This window comes from Limulus polyphemus, unplaced genomic scaffold (genome assembly GCF_000517525.1).
Source record: "Limulus polyphemus unplaced genomic scaffold, Limulus_polyphemus-2.1.2 Scaffold2819, whole genome shotgun sequence".
NCBI lineage: Eukaryota > Metazoa > Arthropoda > Merostomata > Xiphosura > Limulidae > Limulus > Limulus polyphemus.
In genome coordinates, this window is record NW_013668429.1 from 86989 (window position 1) to 110143 (window position 23155).

The 23155-nt window shown below is 30.3% G+C and overlaps 1 protein-coding gene across 1 annotated transcript in view; it reads left to right on the forward strand.

The window, feature by feature from the left end:
- The window catches only part of LOC106467981 (THO complex subunit 2-like), a 138000-nt gene that overhangs the window by 79490 nt on the left and 35355 nt on the right, over window positions 1-23155 (forward strand). The window contains exons 7-9 of the mRNA XM_013928374.2: window positions 3451-3584; window positions 5999-6159; window positions 18359-18454. Of these exons, the coding sequence (XP_013783828.1) occupies window positions 3451-3584; window positions 5999-6159; window positions 18359-18454 (391 nt within the window). The remainder of the gene's footprint in view (window positions 1-3450; window positions 3585-5998; window positions 6160-18358; window positions 18455-23155) is intronic.

Here is a 23155-nt window from a genome sequence, read left to right on the forward strand (position 1 = left end):
GTCAGGATCAGTTCACACACCATGCTCACTTACAATGTGACCAAAGTAAAGCACCTCTTTCTGGAACAAGTGGCATTTCTTGGAATGGAGTTTGAGGTTTGCTGCTTTCAAACGTTTAAATACTTCCTCTAGCCGAGATACTTCCTCATCAAATGTTGCTGCAAACACAATGACATCATCCAGATACACTAGGGCTATCCTCCATTGTAGGCCTTCCAATACTCTTTCAATCAGCCTCTCAAATATTGCTGAATCATTGCTAAGCCTGAATGGCATCACACAGTATTGCCAGAGACTTTAGCCATAACTAAATGCAGTCTTAGTTTTATCTGCTTCAGCCATTTTCACTTGATGGAAACCCGACTAAGTTCAGAGTTGTCCCCAGTATCCTTTACTGTGCATGACACAAGGTTTAGTGTCTTACATAGAAATTTTATTAAACTACATTTTGTTTATGTTATACCAATTAGAATAGCATAAAATCTTAGCTAATAATCCATATGTTAATAGTATATAAATTTTAAGTTCATAATTCTACAAGGCAATATTAAAAAAAGCCTGAATTTCCTTTAGTGTGACCCATGTGACACATTTTATCCTATTTTATCCACCACTCCTTGAAGGGGTGCGAAATTAAAAGTAAATCACTCTCTGTAAGATCGTCTATGCTCAGACATACCGTAATTTTTATAGTTTTCAATTTTGTTTGGTTACAGAGTTATCGAATAGAAAATCAGACCCCTCCTGCCACACCTACCTGTCACATCCTCTCTTTCAGAATTCATTAATAGTTCTCTCTTATGTTTAATTATATATTACCTATAGCTAATAGAAAGTCAAGGTTTTCATCTTTCCAATGAAGTATTGTGTAACATTATGTTCTGAACAGATAATTGTCAATTTCACCCAGAGTACAAGCTCTGTCCTTGTTGGAAATCTAATGACTAACTTGAATAAACTTGTAACAGCTCTTGTTGCATAGTTAGAAAGCTAGAAAAATTTTGAGAGTTAGGGGAAATTGTCTACTTTTTTGCGTGTTATTAGTCTATGTTCTGTGGTTCATTATTTAATTAAATAAAAATTATTAAATGCATTACTATTATTACTCTAAAAAATTAGGCTTAAGTCTCTTTGAAACCTGACAGCAAGAAAAAAGAAGATTGAGTAAGTACTTTATTTCTTGTTTATTCTTTATTTATTTATTATTATAAAGTAACTAAAATGTAAAAATAGGGATATTTTTAGGTTAGTTAAGATTTTCTGAAGATATACACATTGTATTTAATGTTACAAGTATTAAATCTATAAAGACTTTAAATGAGTACAAAGAGGTCATGTGGTCGGTCAGTTTGATTGAGCCCATATTGAAATAGTTAAAAAAGCAGGGAAATTTAAATAATGATATAGTTCTTGGGGCAGATAATATTTACCAAGTATATATAAAAGAGGTCAAGGATTAGACATATAAACCACTTGTTACTATTTTTTCTAAGGCTGTGAATAGTGGAGAAGTGCTAAAAGATTTGTACAAGAGACATCTTAAAATTTCTCTTGTAATTATAGGCATATTAGTCTTACATCAATGGTGGGAAAATGTTTTGCAAGTGTAAAAAAAAAAAAGATGCATTGCAGAGTCATTTAACAAATTTAAAAATTTTGTTGGATAGTCAACATAGTTTCACTTTGGGAAATTCTTGCCTTTTTTATCTTTTGAGATTGTATAAAGCTTACTGCATACATAAATGAGGGTATGGGTGGTGACAAGGTGCCACATAAAAGGCTTGTTAAAATAATGCTCTCTGTAGGTGTGAGGAATAGGTTGACTTATTGGATAGAAAAATATCTGGATAGAAAGAAGCGGAAGGTTATTATATATGGAATTTAGTCAAACTGGATTAATGCTATAAGTGGGATACCTCAGTATTCAGTGCTAGGACCTTTGCCCTTATGGATATACATCAATGATAGAGAGGAAGCAGTGGTCAATATATTACATAGATTTGCTGGTTTTGGTTGTTGCTGGATGTGAGGAAGATGCTGCTGCTTTATGAAAGGATTTGTATTATTTTATGAATTGGACAAATATATAACAAATAACTTTTGATTATAATAAATGCAAGGTAGTGCATTGAGATACCATAATTTGAAATGTAAGCATAATTTTGATGGGAATAACCTTAACAGTTTTATGGAAGAAAAGCATCTTGGCTTTCTTGTTATCAATATCTTAAGCCATTTTTGCAGTATGCTGTTGCTAGTGGCAGGAAAAATAAGATTTTGTGTTGTATCTACAGAAATATTGAATACAGGTTTAAAGAAGTTAGGTCATTGGTTAGGCCACATTTGGTGTATTGCATTCAGTCTTAGGCTTATTACCTTCGGAAAGACAATGAATTGTTGGAAAGGGTTCAGAGGAGGGCTATTAGCATGATACATGGGATGGAAAGGTTGTTGTATTAGGAAAGGTTAAGTTCATTGAAATTATTTTCTCTTGAAAAAGAGAAGAGTTAGGGGTATCTGATCGAGGTGGTTAAGATTGTTAAGAGTATTGATAGTACTTAATGGTGAGAATTGTAGAACTAGGGGACACAATATAAATTTTGGAAGGTTAGGAGTCACATTCACCCAAGACAGTTTTATTTTTCAAGAGGGTGGTTGGCTTTTGGAATAGGTTGCCTTGAAATGCTTTGGGTGCATTAAATTTTAGGGTGTTTGAGGGAAGGCTTAATAAATATTTGAAATGATAAAGACTGGTTTTAATTGTTTTATTTTTATTTGAAAGATAGTGGTTGGGACAGCCTAGATGGACCATTGTTGTCCTTAAATGATGTGTTAAGTAAGCTTTATTGTTATCAGTAAAGTTAAAACATTATTTGAAGTTCTGGACCACTCTGAGATTTTTTTTTCTCTCTTGATATTCTGAGGATTATGAGAACAGAGATAGTTGTAGAAATTTTTAAGCATAGTTTTATTTTAGAAAAAAAGATCTATTAGCACATGTATTTTAAGATGAGTATTCACAAAAGTCTATTTTAGCAACAAATTCAGGTTTCTAAAGTACAAACAATTATAGTTGCATACAGTACCTTGATAATGGTCTCTCTTAAAATGTCCAGTTAGTACAGTTATTACATTGTTTCTTTTACATATTTATTAACTAATTTTTATGTGCTCTTCTTAATTTAGTTATTCTTTATTAATGTTAGGAATTAACTTTTGTCATATAATAATTTGACTATAAACCCATGGAAGAAGTTTGTCAATGCATGATTTTGTTTTTAACATCAGAGTAGCATCAACAGAAATAAAATACAGAAGGCACACTGATTTGGTAATCTATGAAACATATCTAGATGCTGAAAAGTTGATGTAGTGGTAACTGATACTTAATAATAATTTGAACTTTATTTTTCTCTGTCATCTTAACATTAAAAATTTATTTTTTTACAGTTACAAACAACAAAAGTTTAACCTATTTCGAGAAGAAAGTGAAGGGTTTGCCAAGTTAATAACAGAACTCACTCAGGAGGTTGGTGGGACAGTAAACACTACCTATCTTCTTGAAGTTATCAGATCTCTTATTGGTAAGCTGTGATTTCTCGCATGTTTTTAGTTTTAGAGAACTTGATGATGTTATGGACTTTTCCAGGAAATGTGCTTTTTATAATGTTTGATAATATTTTATAATTTTATAATGAATGTTGTTTGAAGAAATTGATAACTTTTGATTATTAATCTTGCTGTTCAAAGCAAAATGGATATTTTACACTAAGTTATTAAATACATTTCTAAAAAGAGTAGTTGTTTTATGCTGAATTTTGTGCAAAACTACTTGAAGGGCTGTATGTGCTAGCTATCACTAATCTTGAAGTAGAAGGTATCTAGTAAACACTACCCACCACTAACCCTTGGGCTACTCTAATTCTTTAGTGGGACTTGACTGTCACTCTTATATCCAGAGTCCCAAAATGAATTTTGAACCACTGGAATGTGTCCCCTCCTCTAGAGGAGAGGTAAATAAATTAGAGAAGAGGGAAGACACAGAGAGCAAATGTTACAATTCTCATACCAGGGGAAATTGAGGATTTTTTTAAATATTTTCTTATAAAATTTAGAATTAAACTTACATAGTTTTAAAATTTGATTTATTAACTACATTTTGATGCCAGGTTTATTTGTATATTATGATAATAAAGTAGTTTAATTCAATTTTGAATGTAACTTTGTTTTGAGTTAATACATTAGATTGATAGCTGTTATGTAAACTTTTAATAAAAATGAAACTTAAAATGACAACAACATTGTTTTCACATGCACAATATTTATATAAGGTTAAAAGAGACAATACTCTACATGTTTCAGTGGACAACATAATTCATCACCTTCAGTTTTTGATCATAATTTCAGCAATTGTTTTTAGGAAGTTTTATTTTTTGAGATAACATTTATGTGTTTATGTGATTTGAGTATCTGTTTGTATTTGTATTTACTTAGGATGCTTTTGAGGATAGTGGACCATGTTGTTTACGGAAATATGTAGAGCAAGATTCATTAAACCGTATACAAATAAAATTATTGTGCATGTGGAAATGTTGGTGTCATCATTATTTTTGTTGTTGTCTCTTTCTCCTAAGGTGTTAGCTCTGTGTCTCTTTTGTTGATATTAACCAGGTCAGTTACTGTACTCACATGTTTTAGTTTTTATGGATCCATTATTAGGAGGTTATTAGCATCTTCAGGAAGTATAATGCAACATATCTCTGTACTGGCTATCATATAGGTTATTTTGTACTTGTTTTTGAAACACACCTAATCTTAATGAACTGTAAGATCAGAGTTGAAGTGTTTCTTGGTTTATTGTCTAGGTTAGTACCACAGATGCCTTTTCACATTAAGTCTTTAGACCACTTGGTGCACTGTCGTTGGGATGTCTTGGACAGCTTGACAGATCGCATATTTTGCCAAAGATTTAGTTGTTTCATTATGGTTAGACCTAGCAACATTTTTATGATCTACTTATGATCTACATTTTTATGATCTACCATTCTCTTTTTTTTTTCCACCAAAAGTGACACGTGTCTCTTGTCTTACCTCCTTTTAAGTGATGTAATTTGTACTTAGAAGGTGTAGCAGAAGTACAGTGGTATATTTGAAAACAACATAGTAATAAACTATAATTACAAGAGATACTTACTCTACTATAACTATTCCTATCTTCCTCTTCCGTACATGGATCTGTGAGAAATTGTGACCATAAAAGGTTAAGTGGAAGGCAGGTGTCAGACAGATGTAGTACTATACAGCAAAAAATTATTAGCCTAGAAGTTCTGTCATTGGAAGAGATAGGACATGTAATCAATCACACATTGTATGAAGTTTTCACAGGATTAAAGATTTTAAATGATAGACAGTAAAGGAGAGAATAGAAAGTACAAAGGGAAATAGAAAGGATGTAATCTTTGGAAAAAAACATATATAGCTCGAGGTTTTAGTGAAGTAAGTCTCTGTATGAATTATATTTTATTATTAAAGCATTAAAACAAAAAGTTAAAAGTATACACTTTAATATAGTAATTTAACTTAATTACAATGGTATAGTATGTAACCATCATTCTAATGACATGTATGCTATTAAGAAAAATGTAAAATGACTAAACTTTAAAATATTGCACACCAAGAAATTCCATAACTCACACATACAACTTATAAAATCCACTTTCAGATCTTAGAAATGTAGCTGTAAGTTCACAACAGAGGAAAAGTAATAAATGTTACAAAAATTTAACAATTTATTAAAAAATCACTTTCACTTATTAAATTGACTGCTAAGACCTTTTATTAAGCATATAAGGAAAAGGTTTTTTCTTCAATATTTTGAATTTAATTCTCAAGTTTTTGGTCATAATTTCAGAAGATATATTTTGACATTTTTTTTAAAGGTAAAGTATATGCTTTTTAATTGACATTTCATTATAAGTATGTTTTTATATTTACCTAGGATGCTTTAATTTGGACCCCAACCGTGTTCTGGATGTCATTCTTGAATCATTTGAGTGCTGTTCACATCTCCCAGATTTTTACATTCCTTTGTTGCAATCTTTCATGTGTAATCCAAAGACTTTAAGTCAGGTTCTGGGATTCAAGTTAACTTTCTATCAGGTAATAATTTTCACTTTACATTTTTATTATCATACTGAACACGGTTAATTTCTAATTATATATACTGATTACATTTGACTGTACATACTAACACATTTACACTAAACAAATCCAAGAAAGTAATCAGTTCTGTGAATTAAATGTGTTATCTATACATATAAAACCTTTCATAATATAGCTTACTTGGTAAAATTGCAGCATACTGTAAGATGCATGCTGTTAAAAAAAAGTGTTTGGAGTTGAGGTTTTACTTCTAAAGTATATGAAACCAAATGCAGGAAGTTTTGGCTGGTTTGAAAGCAAGAGGAGAAATTGTAACTGTTAAATAATACAAGGGATGTATTTGTTGTTTCTAAATATTTTAAATACTGCATATGTTTATATGGAAAACAAGCTTTTATATAGTACTCTTTATGATACATATTGTTTTAGACATGTTTTATAATTAAAAAAGAAAATTCAATCTTCGAACTGGTTAAAACAGATGTGAATATTAATTATTTCCTTTCTTGGATTTCAGTTTTTTTTTTTACAGCTGTACACTAGTTGTAGATTGTTTTCTGATTCATTGCTTTTCTACACTATTACAATACTGTCAAAAATGATAATACATACTATAAAATGAAGTTGAGGAAGAAATATTATGCTTGCAAAATATCCGTGTAGGTACAATTTGTAGTTTCAGCCACGTGTATAATGTTTAGTAAAAAGACAAAAAAGCCAGTAACAATTGAAAGTTTTCCTATGCCCTTGATGTTTCAACTTTTGACTGTTTCAAGAGAGACAACCTTATTAAAACTGTTGTAGTCTTAAACATTGGTGTACATGCAGACACATTGCCAACAATATGCAATGTTTCTTGGTGCAATAAAGGATTTTACTATAAGTATTAGGTCAAGAGATATAAACAAGTTGGTATTACATGTTTCAGATGGCTAAACATACATGTCCATCATCAGAGGTGAAAAAATGTTCCAAGAGAAACTCAAAGCAGATGAACTTTAGTTTTATATTGACCTAGAAAAAACCACAACTGTATCAATTCCTTCATGGATAGGAATAGATGGATGTAGTAAATTCACATCAAATTTAAAAAATATAATAAACTAAGAGGTAAAAGCAATACTAAAATTTTTAGGAAAGCTGTGTAGTTTACCTATGTGGACAGAAAAAATCCAAGATAGACCCATAAGTCACATTTAGTTCACTCCTGCATTTAAACTCCCCAACGACTGTGAGATAATCAATTGTATTCCATGTAAGCTGCATCTTAAAAAGAAATGAATGAAGAAAAGTATAAATTACAGTATTTCTTGCAATCTATGGAAAGAGAGATATATTGGAGAAACAGAGAAGTGTGTTAGAAAATTATGGATGAAACATCTCCAAGCCACTACAATGAGTGATTGTGATAAGAGCAGCTCATTTTATCAATTATAATAGCTTACTTAAGTCTGACAACCCTTTAATTATTCATGTAGAGAGTAAATGTCACAATTATGGGATAGAAAATACATGACAACTCCTTATTAGATTTATGACTCTGTCAATAATTAGAGATAACGGATGGTAGCTTTAACTCTTTCAATACAGGCTCGGTCGATTAGACCGACCACATGACCTCTTCTTACTTGTTTAAAGTCACTATGGATCTGATACTATTAATTTTTAATATAGTATTTATATCTTCACAAAATTTAGCAGTCTTTCAGTTAACATTACAAGTCTTTCACGTACAAAAACTCAATACTTTTAGTGAAGTATTTTGAATAAACTAAAAAAACATTTGTCCATGAATATATCGAGTGTTTATTTTGAATAGTCCATGTGGAAAGTGGTTTTTCATGTTAAGATAAAAAATAATTTTCTCCATCTCAAAAATCTAAAATTTCCTTTGTGTAATCTCTAAAACCCCCTAAATAAATATCAAATGTATTTTTCAATAAAAGTTTATATTTTATCTGTTATTTTCTCTACCCTAACTGTATATAAAGTTGGTCAATTTGACTGAACTTTTAACTACCAAAAAAAAAAAAAAAGAACCTAAATTACTCTTTTTTTTTATTTTCTAGAATGACTTCAAATTGTAGCATGAAACTACATTAGTTTATTTTAAGTAGCTCTAAATTCGTAACAGTATACTTCTATTTATAATTAAATTTTGTTGTTTTATTGCCCTTTCAACCATGTCTGACTACTATTTGTGCCATTATACATTGTAAATCACTCGGGAGAACATGCAGCTCATGTTACGCTATCGAATTACATTACCAATGAGCTGCTCACGCGTGTGCCTCATGAAACATTTTTATCATTATTATTTATTTTTCCTAATCTAACCTTAACTGAACAAGAAATTTAGTACTTATATCATGGTCTTGTCTTTTTGTTCTTGGAAGACAAAATACTGTAAGCCTACTTTTTTTTGCAATGACGTTTTTCATGTAAAATATGTAATTTAGGGAGCAAATTATTATCTGCTCAAAAATAGTATGTTGCAAAACTACTTTAATTTAAGTAGCTTTCTAACTATAAGTGTTAAAACATTTCTGTTAGCTGGTTAAGACTAACACTACAAGGGAAGCCTATGAAACTGCAGCCAAATACTTCAAAACCAGGCGCATAAATAATCTAGCCGCATAAGCAATTTTGTAAATCAAAATCTTCTCTTTCTGTTGGTTATAAATAATCCAGTAGAAAATGTCAGACAAAAGTATTGACATTTTTTGAAAGATAGGATGTTATAGAAGGGACATTGCATGTAGGTCTGATTTCCTTGTTATATTTCAATAAAGCAGAAGCTTGGAGGCTATAAAATTTATATTATGGCTTAACAATATCTGTAGTATAAGCATAACAAAATGTGATATGATTTCAGTGGAAATGATTCACTTATGTAAAAGTACATGTGATGTTTGGGAAAATCTGTATGTGATGGAGAAAATGGATATCATTTTCGATTTCAGTGTACAGGAATTACAGTATAATATGTAAAAATTTCAAGACAATATAACCATCACAGGTCTGTGTAATAATTTCATTAAAAAAATAATCATCATGTTAAACATTGCAACTTTTCAGACTTTCAAACTGTTTCGTCGAACGTTATTAGTTTTTGAGGTCAGCTGAGATTGTCCTAAGAAGTATTACTTATTTACTGCATAGAATTTCTGAATAAGAGATATTTGTAATTGTTTCTTCCAACATTTGCACCTTGTCTCCTGGAGTGTTCCTTTCGTTGTTAGGCATTAAGCATAAGACCCCTTTTATGACAGTCATGTCAGGTTTTACACATTGATTTGAAATGAAGCAAAAACACTTTTGGTATAGGACCACTTATTTTTTAGTTCACGATGAAGATGCAAAAAATATTGTAAATTGCAATGTATAATGAACTCTAAAAGTAAAGTTTTGATTTTTTTTACACATGATCATACAAACTACTTATGTGTAAAGATTTTACACATGTTTATAGTTTTATATATTTTTTATCTTCAGTTCACAAATGTTGAAAGTATTTTCCAAATACTGTCACTGTTGAAATCCTCACAGAAACCTATAAACAACATAAATTAGCTGTATTAAAGTTTCAGTTGTGAACTGAATATACACAGTTTATGAAATACAAATGAGTGGTTTGTTACTCAGATCATAGAATGTTTACTGTATTATAGAAGTTTCATTAGTACAAAGATTAGTAAGAAACCCAGCAAGTGGTTTTATGAAACAGCTTATTCTGTAGTTATGTATATTCCTGCATTTTGAAATTGTAGTTGTAAATACGTCTTGGGGTTTTTTGGCATGTTTTATGTTATTTGCCAATTTTTGTTAGTTTTTAAGAAGTGCAGTTTTATAGATTTTTTTCAATTGATCTTTTTTCCCCGTTTATCTGTGATCGTGTGGATTTCCAATGGTATACTACTAATTAGACAATGTAGCTGTAACTTGCCTCGGATTACTTAACCTGGTGGTGTGAAGAATATGAAATTTCCAATTACAGCTCGGTCATAATATGAAAAATGAAACTGATGTCACAAATTGTGGTGATCTCATTATGCAGACAAAGTTGGCATTTTTACATACGTAATTATATACATAATATAAAAATTGATAATTTTTATTGCACTTGAACTCTAAATTTTATGAGTGGCATGCATGAACAATTCTTAGAAGGAACTATGAACGAATGCTTTGTTTTCTTTATGGTAATGTAACAAACTGTTACATGATGGCTTACCAGGCAATACCTTTCTTATGCAATGTATTTTACACTAACTTTCTTCACTTAAAGCGTTTTGAATATATATATATTGGAAGGTCCATCTCGAACTATTGGATTATTCGATGACCTAAACATCAGAAAATAATTCGAGTTTTTATTTTTACTTCATTTATTTTTTGTATACTCAGCTAAGAAAATTTCGAATATGAATTCTGTTCCAAAACCATAAAGTTTAGCTTTACTATATAATATTTAATTTGCCTGTGAGGTATATATCTATCATAAAGAACAATACAAACAACGAAGATGAATCTGTAAAAACAACCCAAAATTGTATAAATTCACAGAATTTATACTTCAGATAACATATTGTTATGAAATCAAGAATACTAAATATTACTGAACAGTTCTCTGAACAGTACTAATACATTTGATTAGCTAGTATGCATTCTTATATGTTAGCTTGACCAATTGTTTGAAAAATTATAACCGCATAGGACTTCTAATTTACATGCATGTCATGGAAAGCTTATCAATGTGAAAGGGATAATACTCTACATAGGCTCCTCCTTTAAACTGGATCATTGAATAATAGCAGTATAATATATTCATTTATTAATGCCATCTATTGATGTAAATCAGTAATAGTTAGCTCTGAAGGAAAACCTTATGTTTTCTACTGGTTGCTTTACTGCTGAAGGCTTATGTAAATAAGCAAGTGCAAACATTTTGCTGGAAAGCTAAAGCATTTCTGCCTATCATAACATTATATGGCCCAGTTGATGTTTTGACCTAATTAATAAAAGATAAAGAATTAGAAAGGAAAATAAAACATTCAAAATGAAGTATTAAGTGGAAAGGTAAAAAAATGTGAAATTATACATATTACCCAAAGAAGATATTTAAGATTATTCAAGGAAGAGATAAAAGGTAAGTACATATTTTCATTTCGTAATTTTAAACATTTCTTTTTATTGTACATTCAGGATAATAACTAGTTAGTGATATAGTAGAGAAAATGGAAAATAAAATATGTAAATTTACCTTAAAAAGCTTTAGATATTCATTTCGCAGGTTCTATGGGCTATACAAATGAAATATGAAAACTGTATGATAATAAATAGTATTTTTATGCTTACAATGAAAATCACCCTGCAGGTGAACTACCCAGAGTTCGAGTGTAAATAACTACATTAAATAACGAATTTTTATTACAAGTAGTAGAAAAAATTAAATATTTTATTTTTCTGAAACTACCTACTTTTAGGAAACTTGTCAGAATTCAATCAGTTTCATAAAACTAGATCTTTTACATAGAATAACAGAATAAGTTGATAGAAAACTCTTAATGAATGACATTATACACATCAAATGTTTGTGAAATTAATTAATTTTTTATATGGCTTTCTTTGAAGCATTTGTATGATAACCAGTGAAAATAAATCATGTACACAAGGTACCAGAATAAACTGTTGTAGAATTCTGCAGAAAAACATATAAATAAAATATCACAAAGTTGCAAAAGAAATTAGAATAAATTCTACGGTTTTTGATTTATTTTTCAAGTTTCATATTACAGGTTTGTAATAGGTAATGCAAAGTAAAACAAAAAATCTTTATTGGTGTATTGTAGACTTTTAGTCTATACTAAAGTTATGATATTGATCACCATGCAATAAATGGAGTTTGAGGATGAAGACAAATGTTTTGAAATGTGGTAAAAAATGTATGCTTCATTAAAAATACTTGTTGTGCAGTTAAAAATGCCACATTATTTTAGTTATAACAAGAAAAACACTCAAATAATAACAGTATAAATGGGCTCCTCAGTTATGTGCATATTCTCCCATGACAACAGTTAATAGAAAAATTAGAAGGAAATTTTTCATATATTAAAAATTATAAACATATAATTTCTAAATGTTTTTTGTATGAAGTGTATTTATGAATCTCTTCACTTGATTTCTTATTGGGAAATATTTTATCATTAAAGTTTTAAATTTTAAAGTTGATTATAAATGTATTAATTTTAGTGTCATCAACTATGATAAAATAGCACACACTGGTAAAATGTGTGTTGTGATGATCTGAGCAGAACAGCCATTTCTTGTTTAGAAAGGGTATGGTTATGGAATTTTGGTTACTTGTTGAAACAGTTGGAGAGATTAAGTATGTGAAAGTGGTGGAAAATAGCATGTGTTTTATAGCTATTAAATTACAAGCTTTTTTTAAAAATCGTATTTCAAGACACGTTAATTTCTTGGACTTGAATAATCTTACATATGTCAATAAGCCATTAAACAATTAATACAAGTATATATGCTAATTAGCCACATAATTTGGACCCTTTAACATTTACAGAGCACTCGTTTTTTGCCTTGTATGTTGTCGTATGTTTTCAGGTGATTGTTTGAGCCTTGTAAATTCATAAATTTAGTGAAGTTGTAGTTAGTCTGCAAGACATGAGTAAGGGCAAGGTTCTCTTAGGTTTTCAGTTGGCCATGATAATTGGTGCTCACCTACAGGTTGCAGGTGCATCTTTAACTCTTTTTGCTTTTGACTTGACATCACATTTGTAGACTTACATTCAACATTTTATTGAACATGTTATGAATGTTTGTCAATAAGTTTGATATCAAATTGTAGATTATAATTCAAATTTTAGTATTGTACATTAGTTAATTGCTGAATTTCAAAAGTATATATTAAAACAACATTCCTAAATATCAATTTTGTATGTTGCATGGTATGTTGAATGCAGATTTGGTTCAAATTAACTGCTTGTAATGTCCAAATACAAAGTTTATAGTTTTTTATGAATTAGAAACTCAAAATTACTGATATTGACAAGCTAGAATATAAAATAAGAACTTCCCATCTTTTTATTTTCTGAGATATTATTATATTTAGTGAATGAACCAAGGTGGCTCTGCCCACCTTTTCCATTTTTAGAAATACTTGCTTATGTACATTTATTTTGCTATATGATGTATTTATAACTAATCAAAAGCTCAAAATGTTCTCCATGTGGTTTTTTTCAGCTTTTGTGAAGTGTTTACATGGAAAAACATTCCTTTTCATGGTAGAATTGAAGCGGAGAAGTAAGAGATGTTGAAACTCAAAATATAATATTTTTTAGACCCAAATACGACTTAGTTACTGAGCCTGATAAATTATAGTGGAATTCTGTGGTATTGATATAGTAATTTATGGTTTTTTGTTATTTCAAGATGCATATTCAAAACCTAAAAAAAATATTTTCTTTTACATCTATCATGTGCAAAATTTGACAAGGCTTAGCAAATTACTGCAAGTGGCGAGTACAAACTTTGTAATTTGAAGAGATAATTGTTTTTTATATTTCTTTATTTACTGTTTTATGTTTTAAGAAAATTACCTGAAATTTGAGAATTTATTTGTAAATAGTAATAATATATATATATACACTTATGTAGTGTAGTATAACCAAAAATGTGATTGTATTCTACAAAATACTGGTCTACTAAGACAAAGCTAAGACTTTGTAAAGGCCAGTGTTATACTATTGGATACGGTAATATGAGTGCACATGCACTGTGTCATTGCAACTTCTGTAATGCTAGTCAGACATGGCTGAAAGATCAATAAAATGTAGAAAGTGGGTATCTTCATTTTAGTCAGTCTGTTGTACAACAGTGTTACTGGCTACCTTTTCTATTGGATTTGCATCAGAAAGACTATGTACTTTCAAAATAGCATCAATGATATCATTTCTTTCTGGATGATCATCTTCCTGCCAAACAGAACCATAGTTTAGATCTATGAGATAGAATATGTTGGCATAAAATTGGCTGTTTCACAAACAGAGTTGGTGTGTGAAGCTATTTGCAACTTCCATCATGTCAGGGTTTAATATATGTGGCTGGGATTCTTTTACAGTAGGTGGTCTTGACTTGTTGGCAATAAATTTGAATAATAAATGGACAGCACACAATACACTTGTTTTAAAATAATATATATTCAAAACAGTCTAACTTCACTTTCACTTAATGTTTTCTGACTTGTTGGTTACTACTTGTATCCAGCACTTTAAATAATTGTCTCTCTTTATTTTCATCAGAAGTCTACATAGACTGGTTCAGTTAATTTAGAACCCAATTGACAAGACAAGTTATTTTTCCTATCTCTGTTGTTACAATATAGCTGTTAAACACGCTATAAAAATCACCCATTAAAACTAATCACTCACACACCAGCTAACTTCACATTTTCTTTCACTAACTAACTTTTTCTATCTTCCTTAACTTGCTCTATCTGCACATATTTATAACGTGTGGCAGAAAATATCTAGAATTATCTAGCCTTCTAGTAGCAACAATATTATACATAACTAGAAACACTTGGAAGTTTTGAGTAAGATGACCAACAATATTACTAAAGCCTAGTACAACAATCAAACAGTATACACAATGTACAACTTGTACAGAGTTACGTACAAACTTGTCATAACTATTACTTTTAAAATAATTAACTTTAAATGCACTTGTTATGAAAACTGTTAAACATTAAATCACTAAATAAACTAACTAATAACTATTAAGCTAAACAGTCTTGTATGTCCAATACATTAGAGATGGTCTCAAGATCAAGACCTGTTTTCAACATCCTGTCTGGTTATAATTATGTGCCACCATATGAAGGGAAAAGTTATTTCTTGAGGTTTTTGAAAACCAAACCAGCAATGTTTATTATGTACAGAATCTATAACCAGGTAGTGCAAGTTACTTTAATTTTTTTTTTAAAGTTTGTGATATGCCTTTTATGTATTTCTTCTATATTTAGGTGCACACTTAATAAATTAAAACTACTGATGTGTTTGACAGTAAAAAGGATAACGACACTTACGATGAACAACATTATTTAGTTGTATCAGAATGGATACAGATAAACAATCTGGAATTCTACAGATTCATTATAATTATGGATGTTTTTATTCAAATATATAACTTATTTTTATTGATTACGTAGTCCTGCGAATTTAAAATTCATAAAAGTTGTTTTGGTTATAATTGATTTTCCATAATTCAGTTATGCAGATTTTGAAAATAATATTAATTTTGTTTCTATCATGCAATAATTTTTAACAAATTGGGAAGAAAAATAACTGTGACGTAGATCAAGTTATTATTTCATTTACACAATGAACATTTTTTATTATTACGTTGTTAACAAAAATACAAACAAACTGAAGAAAAGGATAGAACATTGATATCAAACGAATATGCATTTTCATTCATTCTGGTTTTTTTTTTGTGAAATCTATATCTTTTAGTCTCAAAACTACATGTTGTGGTCTTTCTTTTATGTATTGCATCTGGAGCATCTCATTTCAATGACCAGCAATAATCAGCCATCATTATGTTTGTTGTGTTTGGGTTCTAGAACGATTGATAAGACTCTCACATCACAATTGATCTAGATAAATCTATAGCCAGAGGTTGTCAACATTTTAAGCATAACAAAATGTGACCCAAATTCAATGAAAATGATTCACTTATGTAAAAGTACATATGACATTTTGTGAAAAATCTGTATGGGATGGAGAAAAATGGATATCATTTTCGGATTCAGCTTACAGGAATTACCGTAAAACATGTAAAAATTTGAAGACAATAAAACCATTGCAGGCCTGTGTTACTATTACTGTACTTTCCTGTACTTGCGTTCTATTTTAATTTAAATACGAAGCATGTAGAATATCATGTTTCATTGTTAAGGTTGGTTCCATATGTTTAACATAAAAGGTCTCATTAAGAAACTGATTTATTGATTTCTGAAATATATACATTTTTTCCATGCAAAACATTTTATGAAAATTTGAGAAGACACAATTATTTTGAATTGCTTTTTAATTATTTTATGTTCTTGATTATTGTCTTGCTAAAGGTTTTATTTGTTTTATAATGTTTCGTAGTCATGATAATTGAATTATTCAAAAATGAAACATTTATTATAAACTCTACTTGTTAAAAGGTTTTGGTCAAGAGACAAAGTGCTTGTAGTGAGTTCAAAATATAACTGACACAATGTCCATGTTATTTGGGGGGGGGATTTACATTGTTTAATGCAAACATAATGAAAAATTATGTTTGTTTGTGTTTAATCTGCACATTATCAAAAATTCATTGCATAGGTAAGATATTGAAGTTAAAATTAAAATTCTAGAACAGAGAGAAATTCAACCAGATAACTTTAGTTTATCATGCTGGTTCTCCCTAAACTTAGGACTTGTAGGAGAAGAATAAGTACAATAATGAAGTTAAGTATAGGTAATGCAAAACTTTCACAAAGATTCTTATAATAAATGACATGGATCACATGATACATCACATAAAATTACTGAGGGAACTTAAATGTGTTTGATATTATAAAATTGAACATGACAGGTGGGGGGGAGTGAAAGGAGGAGTACAAGGATTGATTCTTAAGAAAACAACCGAAAGACACAGCTTTAAGTCATAGTTGAAGAATCTATTTAGATTTAGTTTTATTTGTGAAAAATGTAGTTCTTCATACAACGTATAATTACATACATATTACTTCCTGCAGTATGCATGTGCAGTTTTAATGAAAGTTTTTTCAGTTTTTTAATGAAAGGTTAGTGATAATGATTGTTGGCATCCTTAATGTTTATTTTTTGACAAAAGCACTAAGGGTGTGTAACATGAACATGAAAGTCCATGTTGCTACATTGACATGTGAATTTCTTGCAGGTGTATATTTTATTTTTATAGTTGTCTTAAGTCTCTCAACATGGGCTCAGTCAATTTGACCAACCACGTGACCTCTTTGTACTCAATTAAAGTCTTTATAGATTTAACACTTCTAACTTTTAATAGAGTGTGTATATCTTCAAATAATTTGGCAGACTTTCAGTAAACATTATGAGACTTTCACATACAAAAAATCATATTTTTTAGTGAAGTATTTTTAATAAAATAAAATAATGATTTGTTCATGAATATGAGTATTTGTTTTGAATAGTCCGTATGCAAAGTAATTTTCATGTTAAAATTAAAAACACCTTTCTTCATCTCAAAAATCTCCTTTGTGTAATCCCTAAAACCTCCTAAATGCATTTCAAACGTTTTTTTTCAGTAAAACTTTGTAGTTTATCTTTTATTTTCTATACCTTATCTCAAAACAGGATCGGTCAATTTAATTGACCTTTAACCACAAAAAAAAAAAAATTAGATAAACCTTTGGTGAAAATATCTTTAACTTTTTTAATATGAATGCCCTGTGGTATTATATTTGAAATGGAAATTTCCAAAGAATTTACTAAACAAAATAAGTACAGAACTTTGAGGAGAAACTTAGGATGTTTTTAATGGTATAGATTAATAAGGCTGAAACTGAAGATGTGTAACTGGACTTATAAACTGAGGCAGTTGAAAATTCGAAATTTCTTTACAAGCACACATATATGATCAAAAACATTTCAATTTTGAATTATTTGATTTCCATATCATATAGTCAAAAGTTAAGTTTAATTTACAGAAAAATAAATGTTTAGAGATAAGTATTGTGTATGTACAAAATTGCAACCTTCTGAGTTATGGTAAAACTTAAACTTATATACATTTTCAGAACTTTTTTGCTTCCTACTATTGTCAAGATAAGATGAAATTTTATTACCACTCTACTAAATGTAAACCTACTCTGAAGCTATAAATTTTTCAAATATTGAAAAAGTTATTTTTGTAAAGAATAAATACTTTTCAGTACATGCTATGTAAATTAAAAAAATAAAGTACAGTGTATCAAACTAAATCTTACCTAAAAACTGATACCTACTAACTGATGAACGTGTATGTATTATATAGTTAGAACACAGTATTGTACACACACACACACACTCACATATATATAAATATATATGTGTGTGTGTATATATATATATATATATATATATATATATTATTATTATTCTTTCAGAATGACTTGAGTCTTGAAACGCCTGCATCATTGTACAAAGTCATTGCCTTATTGTTACAGAATGGGCTTATCAATCTAGATGAAATTTATGGTGTGGTAAGTGGTGACTATTTTAATATTCTATTGCTATTATTTTTCAGTAATAGATATGCTTATAAGGCATTTTTGTTAGAATATATAAGATAAAACTTATTAAAATAGCAAGAAAACAAACTTCCCTCTACCTCTTTCACTTTGAGGTCATTGTGCTACACAGCCTTTTTACATTATATCTTTAAACTATGGCTCACAAATAGTTTTTATGTTTCAAAAACTCTTGTAGAAGGATATCTTTTTATAACATACATATTCTCAATTAATAGAGCTGAAGTGTTTTGTTAAAATTATTAGAATACTTATAATTACATTGTTTCTAATTTGTGTCTTTGATACTGTTGGTTACTTGATTTTGCACCTTATAATCAGCTTGTGAAGTAATATTTGTTCTTTTAGTTTTAATTTGTAGACCTTTTACCAAATTTTAGGAACAAAGCTAGATAAATTAACTTATTTTCTCTTGAGAAGAGAAGGGCAAGAGGTGATCTCATTAAAGTTTACAAGATTAGCCAAACAATGGCAGGATAAAGGCCACTTTTTTATGCTGTATCCTGAAGACAATTAGATAAGGGGACACAAATTTAAAATTTGGAAAAGGCAGATTAGGCTCCAGTTAACACAGTTTTATTTTTTAGAAATATAATAAAGTTTTACATTTTATAAAGATAAATAGGGATTGATATATATACGTAACCTAGCTATCTATAATAATATAGAAAGTTTTAATGCTACAAAAAGTATTGAAACAAGAAAGTCAAAACACAGAAACTGAGTTATTAAAATTTAAAGCATTTTATCCCTGTTTTGGCAAATCACTGTAATTATGTTAGTCTGAGCCAAAGTACAGATACATTTTTAAAATTCTAAGTAACTCAGTTTTTATAGTTTTGACCTTCTTATTTTAATACTTTTTAAAGTATTAAAACTTTCTGTATTACTATAGCTATCTAGGTTACATATATATCAATCCCTACTTGTCACCATAATATTAAAACGTTTTCTGTTATACGTGTTTCCTTTTTATTAGCTGTATTTTTGTGTGCCAGTAATAGCAAGCATGGGGCACTTGTATACCTGATATTATTTTAATACTCATCAGGTTCTCAACTATTTTACCCTGAAACCTAATTATATGCCCAAAGTAGTGCATCCTCCATTTTATATACACACACACACACACACACACACACACACACTAATATGCTTTTTGGTAAAATAATGGAATCATTGGAAGAGTTCTGTGAAAGAATTAGAGCAATAAATTCTTTCTAATTTTTCTATACTCTTGTCTGGAAAAACCACTTACTTACTTAGATGAAAATTAGTTGAGATAGTGAAATTTTGATTCACTCCATAAACACATAAATAGCAATTTAGGTGGCTTTTTAAGTACAGAAAACTTTAATTTTTATCAGCCAATACTGTGAAATAGTTGTTTTTAAATGGGCAATTTTTGTGGCCACCATTTTGTTTCATCACAATCCCTACTTAATGATAACAAGGGGAATTGATTATTTCCAGAGAAATTAAGGTTGGATTTAAGTTTCTACTTTTTCTCTTCTGAAAAGTTGATGTGCAGGGACAGCCTTGAAGAAGTTATTTTAAATTTGGATTCCTATACGATACATACCTCCTTTCACACACTAACGTTTCTTGATCTTCCACTGCCCTAATACATTGAAAAGAAATTTTCTCCCTTGATGCACTAGCCTTTACACCCCATAAGTTTCAGTTTTATGTGATGTATCATGTGATCCATGTCATTTATTATAAGAATCTTTGTGAAAGTTTTGCATTACCTATACTTCATTATTGTACTTATTCTTCTCCTACAAGTCCTAAGTTTAGGGAGAACCAGCATGTGACAACCCTCCACCAATAGGAGCACAACACACATTGTTAGAGCAGCTGGCTCTCTCTGTAAAACTTTATGTGAACCACTCTTTCTCAATTGGCACAATATGAGTCAGATGTATTTCTCACTTGCTTTCAGTTTTCAATAATTTTTTTCCCAATACTTTGGACTTTGTTCTTTTTTTTAAAAAAAGTTGGCTTTGCTTCATATTTCCTTCTGGTGTGTTACACACTTTAGTTACAATTTTCACACAAATCATCATGAATTATGAATTTGTGATTTTGTGTGATTACCAACACAGGTCCTGGAGACACATGAATTCATGTTACCGTGGCCTTGGGAACAATGTTATCTGCCAAGGATTTGCAAAGGAGTTGGCTTCTCACATGGGGCCTAGGCCTTCTTCTCCACAACAGCTGGTGCCCCTTCAGGCTGATGAGAATGTTCAGGAAGAGGATGATTTATACAGCCTTCTTTTATCATACTGCCACATTCTGTATTTCTGGAGAAGGTTCGACCTTCTACTCATTTACTCCAATTAATCACACAGGTTTGTCATGTTTAGAATGTGTCTCCTGTTCCTGTGTTGCTTCTTCTTTCTTTTTTTTGTGAGATCCTTAACTTAGTGTTTCCCCCTTCACCTGACATTGAGGTTCATGCACAATGGTTTTTATCACAGTTAAGTTTGGGGGTTAGTATGCCTTGACCCTCTTGAATTTCTAACCAACACCCTTTAGCATTTCATTGCTCTTCAAATCCTTATTTAGATTCTCAACAGTAAGATCTGCTTTATCCCCCTGGGGTTCTAATCCTGAGGCTTCTGTTTTACTGTTACTAACATTTTGCATTACCTTTCCTTTTTGCACCTTTTCAATGAGGCTTTTTGTTCTCCTGACAATATTTCAGATCACTTCGGTGGTTGACTTTGGCAAGGCTATCTTCATCAGCCCTTTTCATACTTACCTGACTACTTTGCCATTGGGATGTATTGGGGAAAGATGCTCTGCTTGCAGAAGTACTTCTTTCTTCCCTTGGGGACTTAAGGCTGGCTCCATTTTTGCATGACACCATTTTGGAGGCTGTCCTGATTCTTTGGAGTCCCAAGTTGATGTGGCCAGGTTGCATACTTCCCTATAGTCCCTTGCTAATCATTTATCCCAACCTTCCTCCTCCACAGCTTCTGATCCTATTCCTGTTTCCTGTCCTTCCTTCTTCCCCTCAGACAGAGGTTGGTGGTTGGACAGAGGTAATACTACAGCTGTTGTTCATCTTCCACCTCCTCATCTGGATCTGTATCTTTTCACCAATGCTTCTCTTGTGGGCTGGGGTGCATATTTCATCACCCAGGAGATTTCTGGGACTTGGTCTTCAGGCAGATCAAGGCTTCATGTGAACATTTTGGGGCTCTTAGCTATTCCTTGGGCTATGTCTAATTCATCCAGCTTCTGAGGGGGAAGGTAGTTATGGTGCATTTCAACAACTCCACAGTGTTGTCATACATCACTCACTAAAACCTTGTGACATGTGCAGAAAAAGATGTTCATGGAGAGAGGGTTAAGTAAGTAATCATATTTTATTATGCATTACTGTTACATATTCTGCATTTCTGAGATTTTATTTGTCAGGTATTCAAAAGTAAATATGTTTGACACATTGCATCATCTAAGGAAGATATCAAATAAAGAACCTTCAGAATAATGTGCATGTTGAGGGAGGTTATTCCATGAATTTCAAGGCCATCTATAAGTAATGGCAATATTGCTTACAAATTTTACTCCTTTTGTGTTCATAATCTGCTCTTTTGTGCAGTGACAAGGTTAGGAAAAACAATCGTAAATAAAAATAAATACAATAACTTTTACATCTATTGTTTCTTATAGAATGTTGCAAGATGCATGAAAAAACAATATATATATATATTTATATTACGCACACATATCTGTATGGCTTTATGCAGTAAAATGTAATCAAGATTGTTGTGTAAATATATATAGTTTATAGTAGTTACTATTTTAAATATAGCTCTAACAACCTTCCCTCACTTCAAGGCACATTATCTCCAGTAGCTATTTTATTTAACACCTCTCCAATAAGTACAAAATTTAGCAAAAATTACTCACTATAAAATCGTCACTGCTCAGACAAACCATAATTTTTATAGTCTTCAATCTTGTTTGGTTACTGAGCCATCAAATAGAAAATCAGACCCTTCTTGCCACACCCATCTGTTACATCCTCTCTTTCAGGATTTGTTAATAGTTCTCTCTTAGGCCTAATACTATATTGTTTGTAACCAATCGAAAGCCAAGGTTTTCACCTATCAAATGATGTATTATATTACATTATTTTCTGAACAGAGAATTGTCAGTTTCTCAGTTAGTACAAGCTTTGTTCCAACAAGAAAGATAACAATTAGCTTGGTTGAATTTGTTACAGTATTTGTTGCATTGTGGTAGTTAGGCAAAATTATCTACTTTTTGTATGTTATTATTCTATGTTCTTTGGTGCATTATTCAATTAAATACAAATTATTTAGTACATTACTACCATCAGTATAAAAATGTAGAGTTAAGTGTCATCGACAATCGACAACAACAACAAAAAAAAGGAGATGGTCCAGGTAAGTACTGTATTTATAGTTTTCATGTTTATTCTTTATTTATTATTATAAAAGTAACTAAAATGTAAAAGAAAGGATCTCTTTAGGTTAGTTAAGGCTAGAATAGGTAAAATAAATAATAATATAATAAAATTGTTTCATGAGGCATGCACTCGAGTAGCTTGTGGTTAATGTAATTCGATAGCATAATGTGAGCTCCATGTTCCCCAAGTGATTTACAACTTAT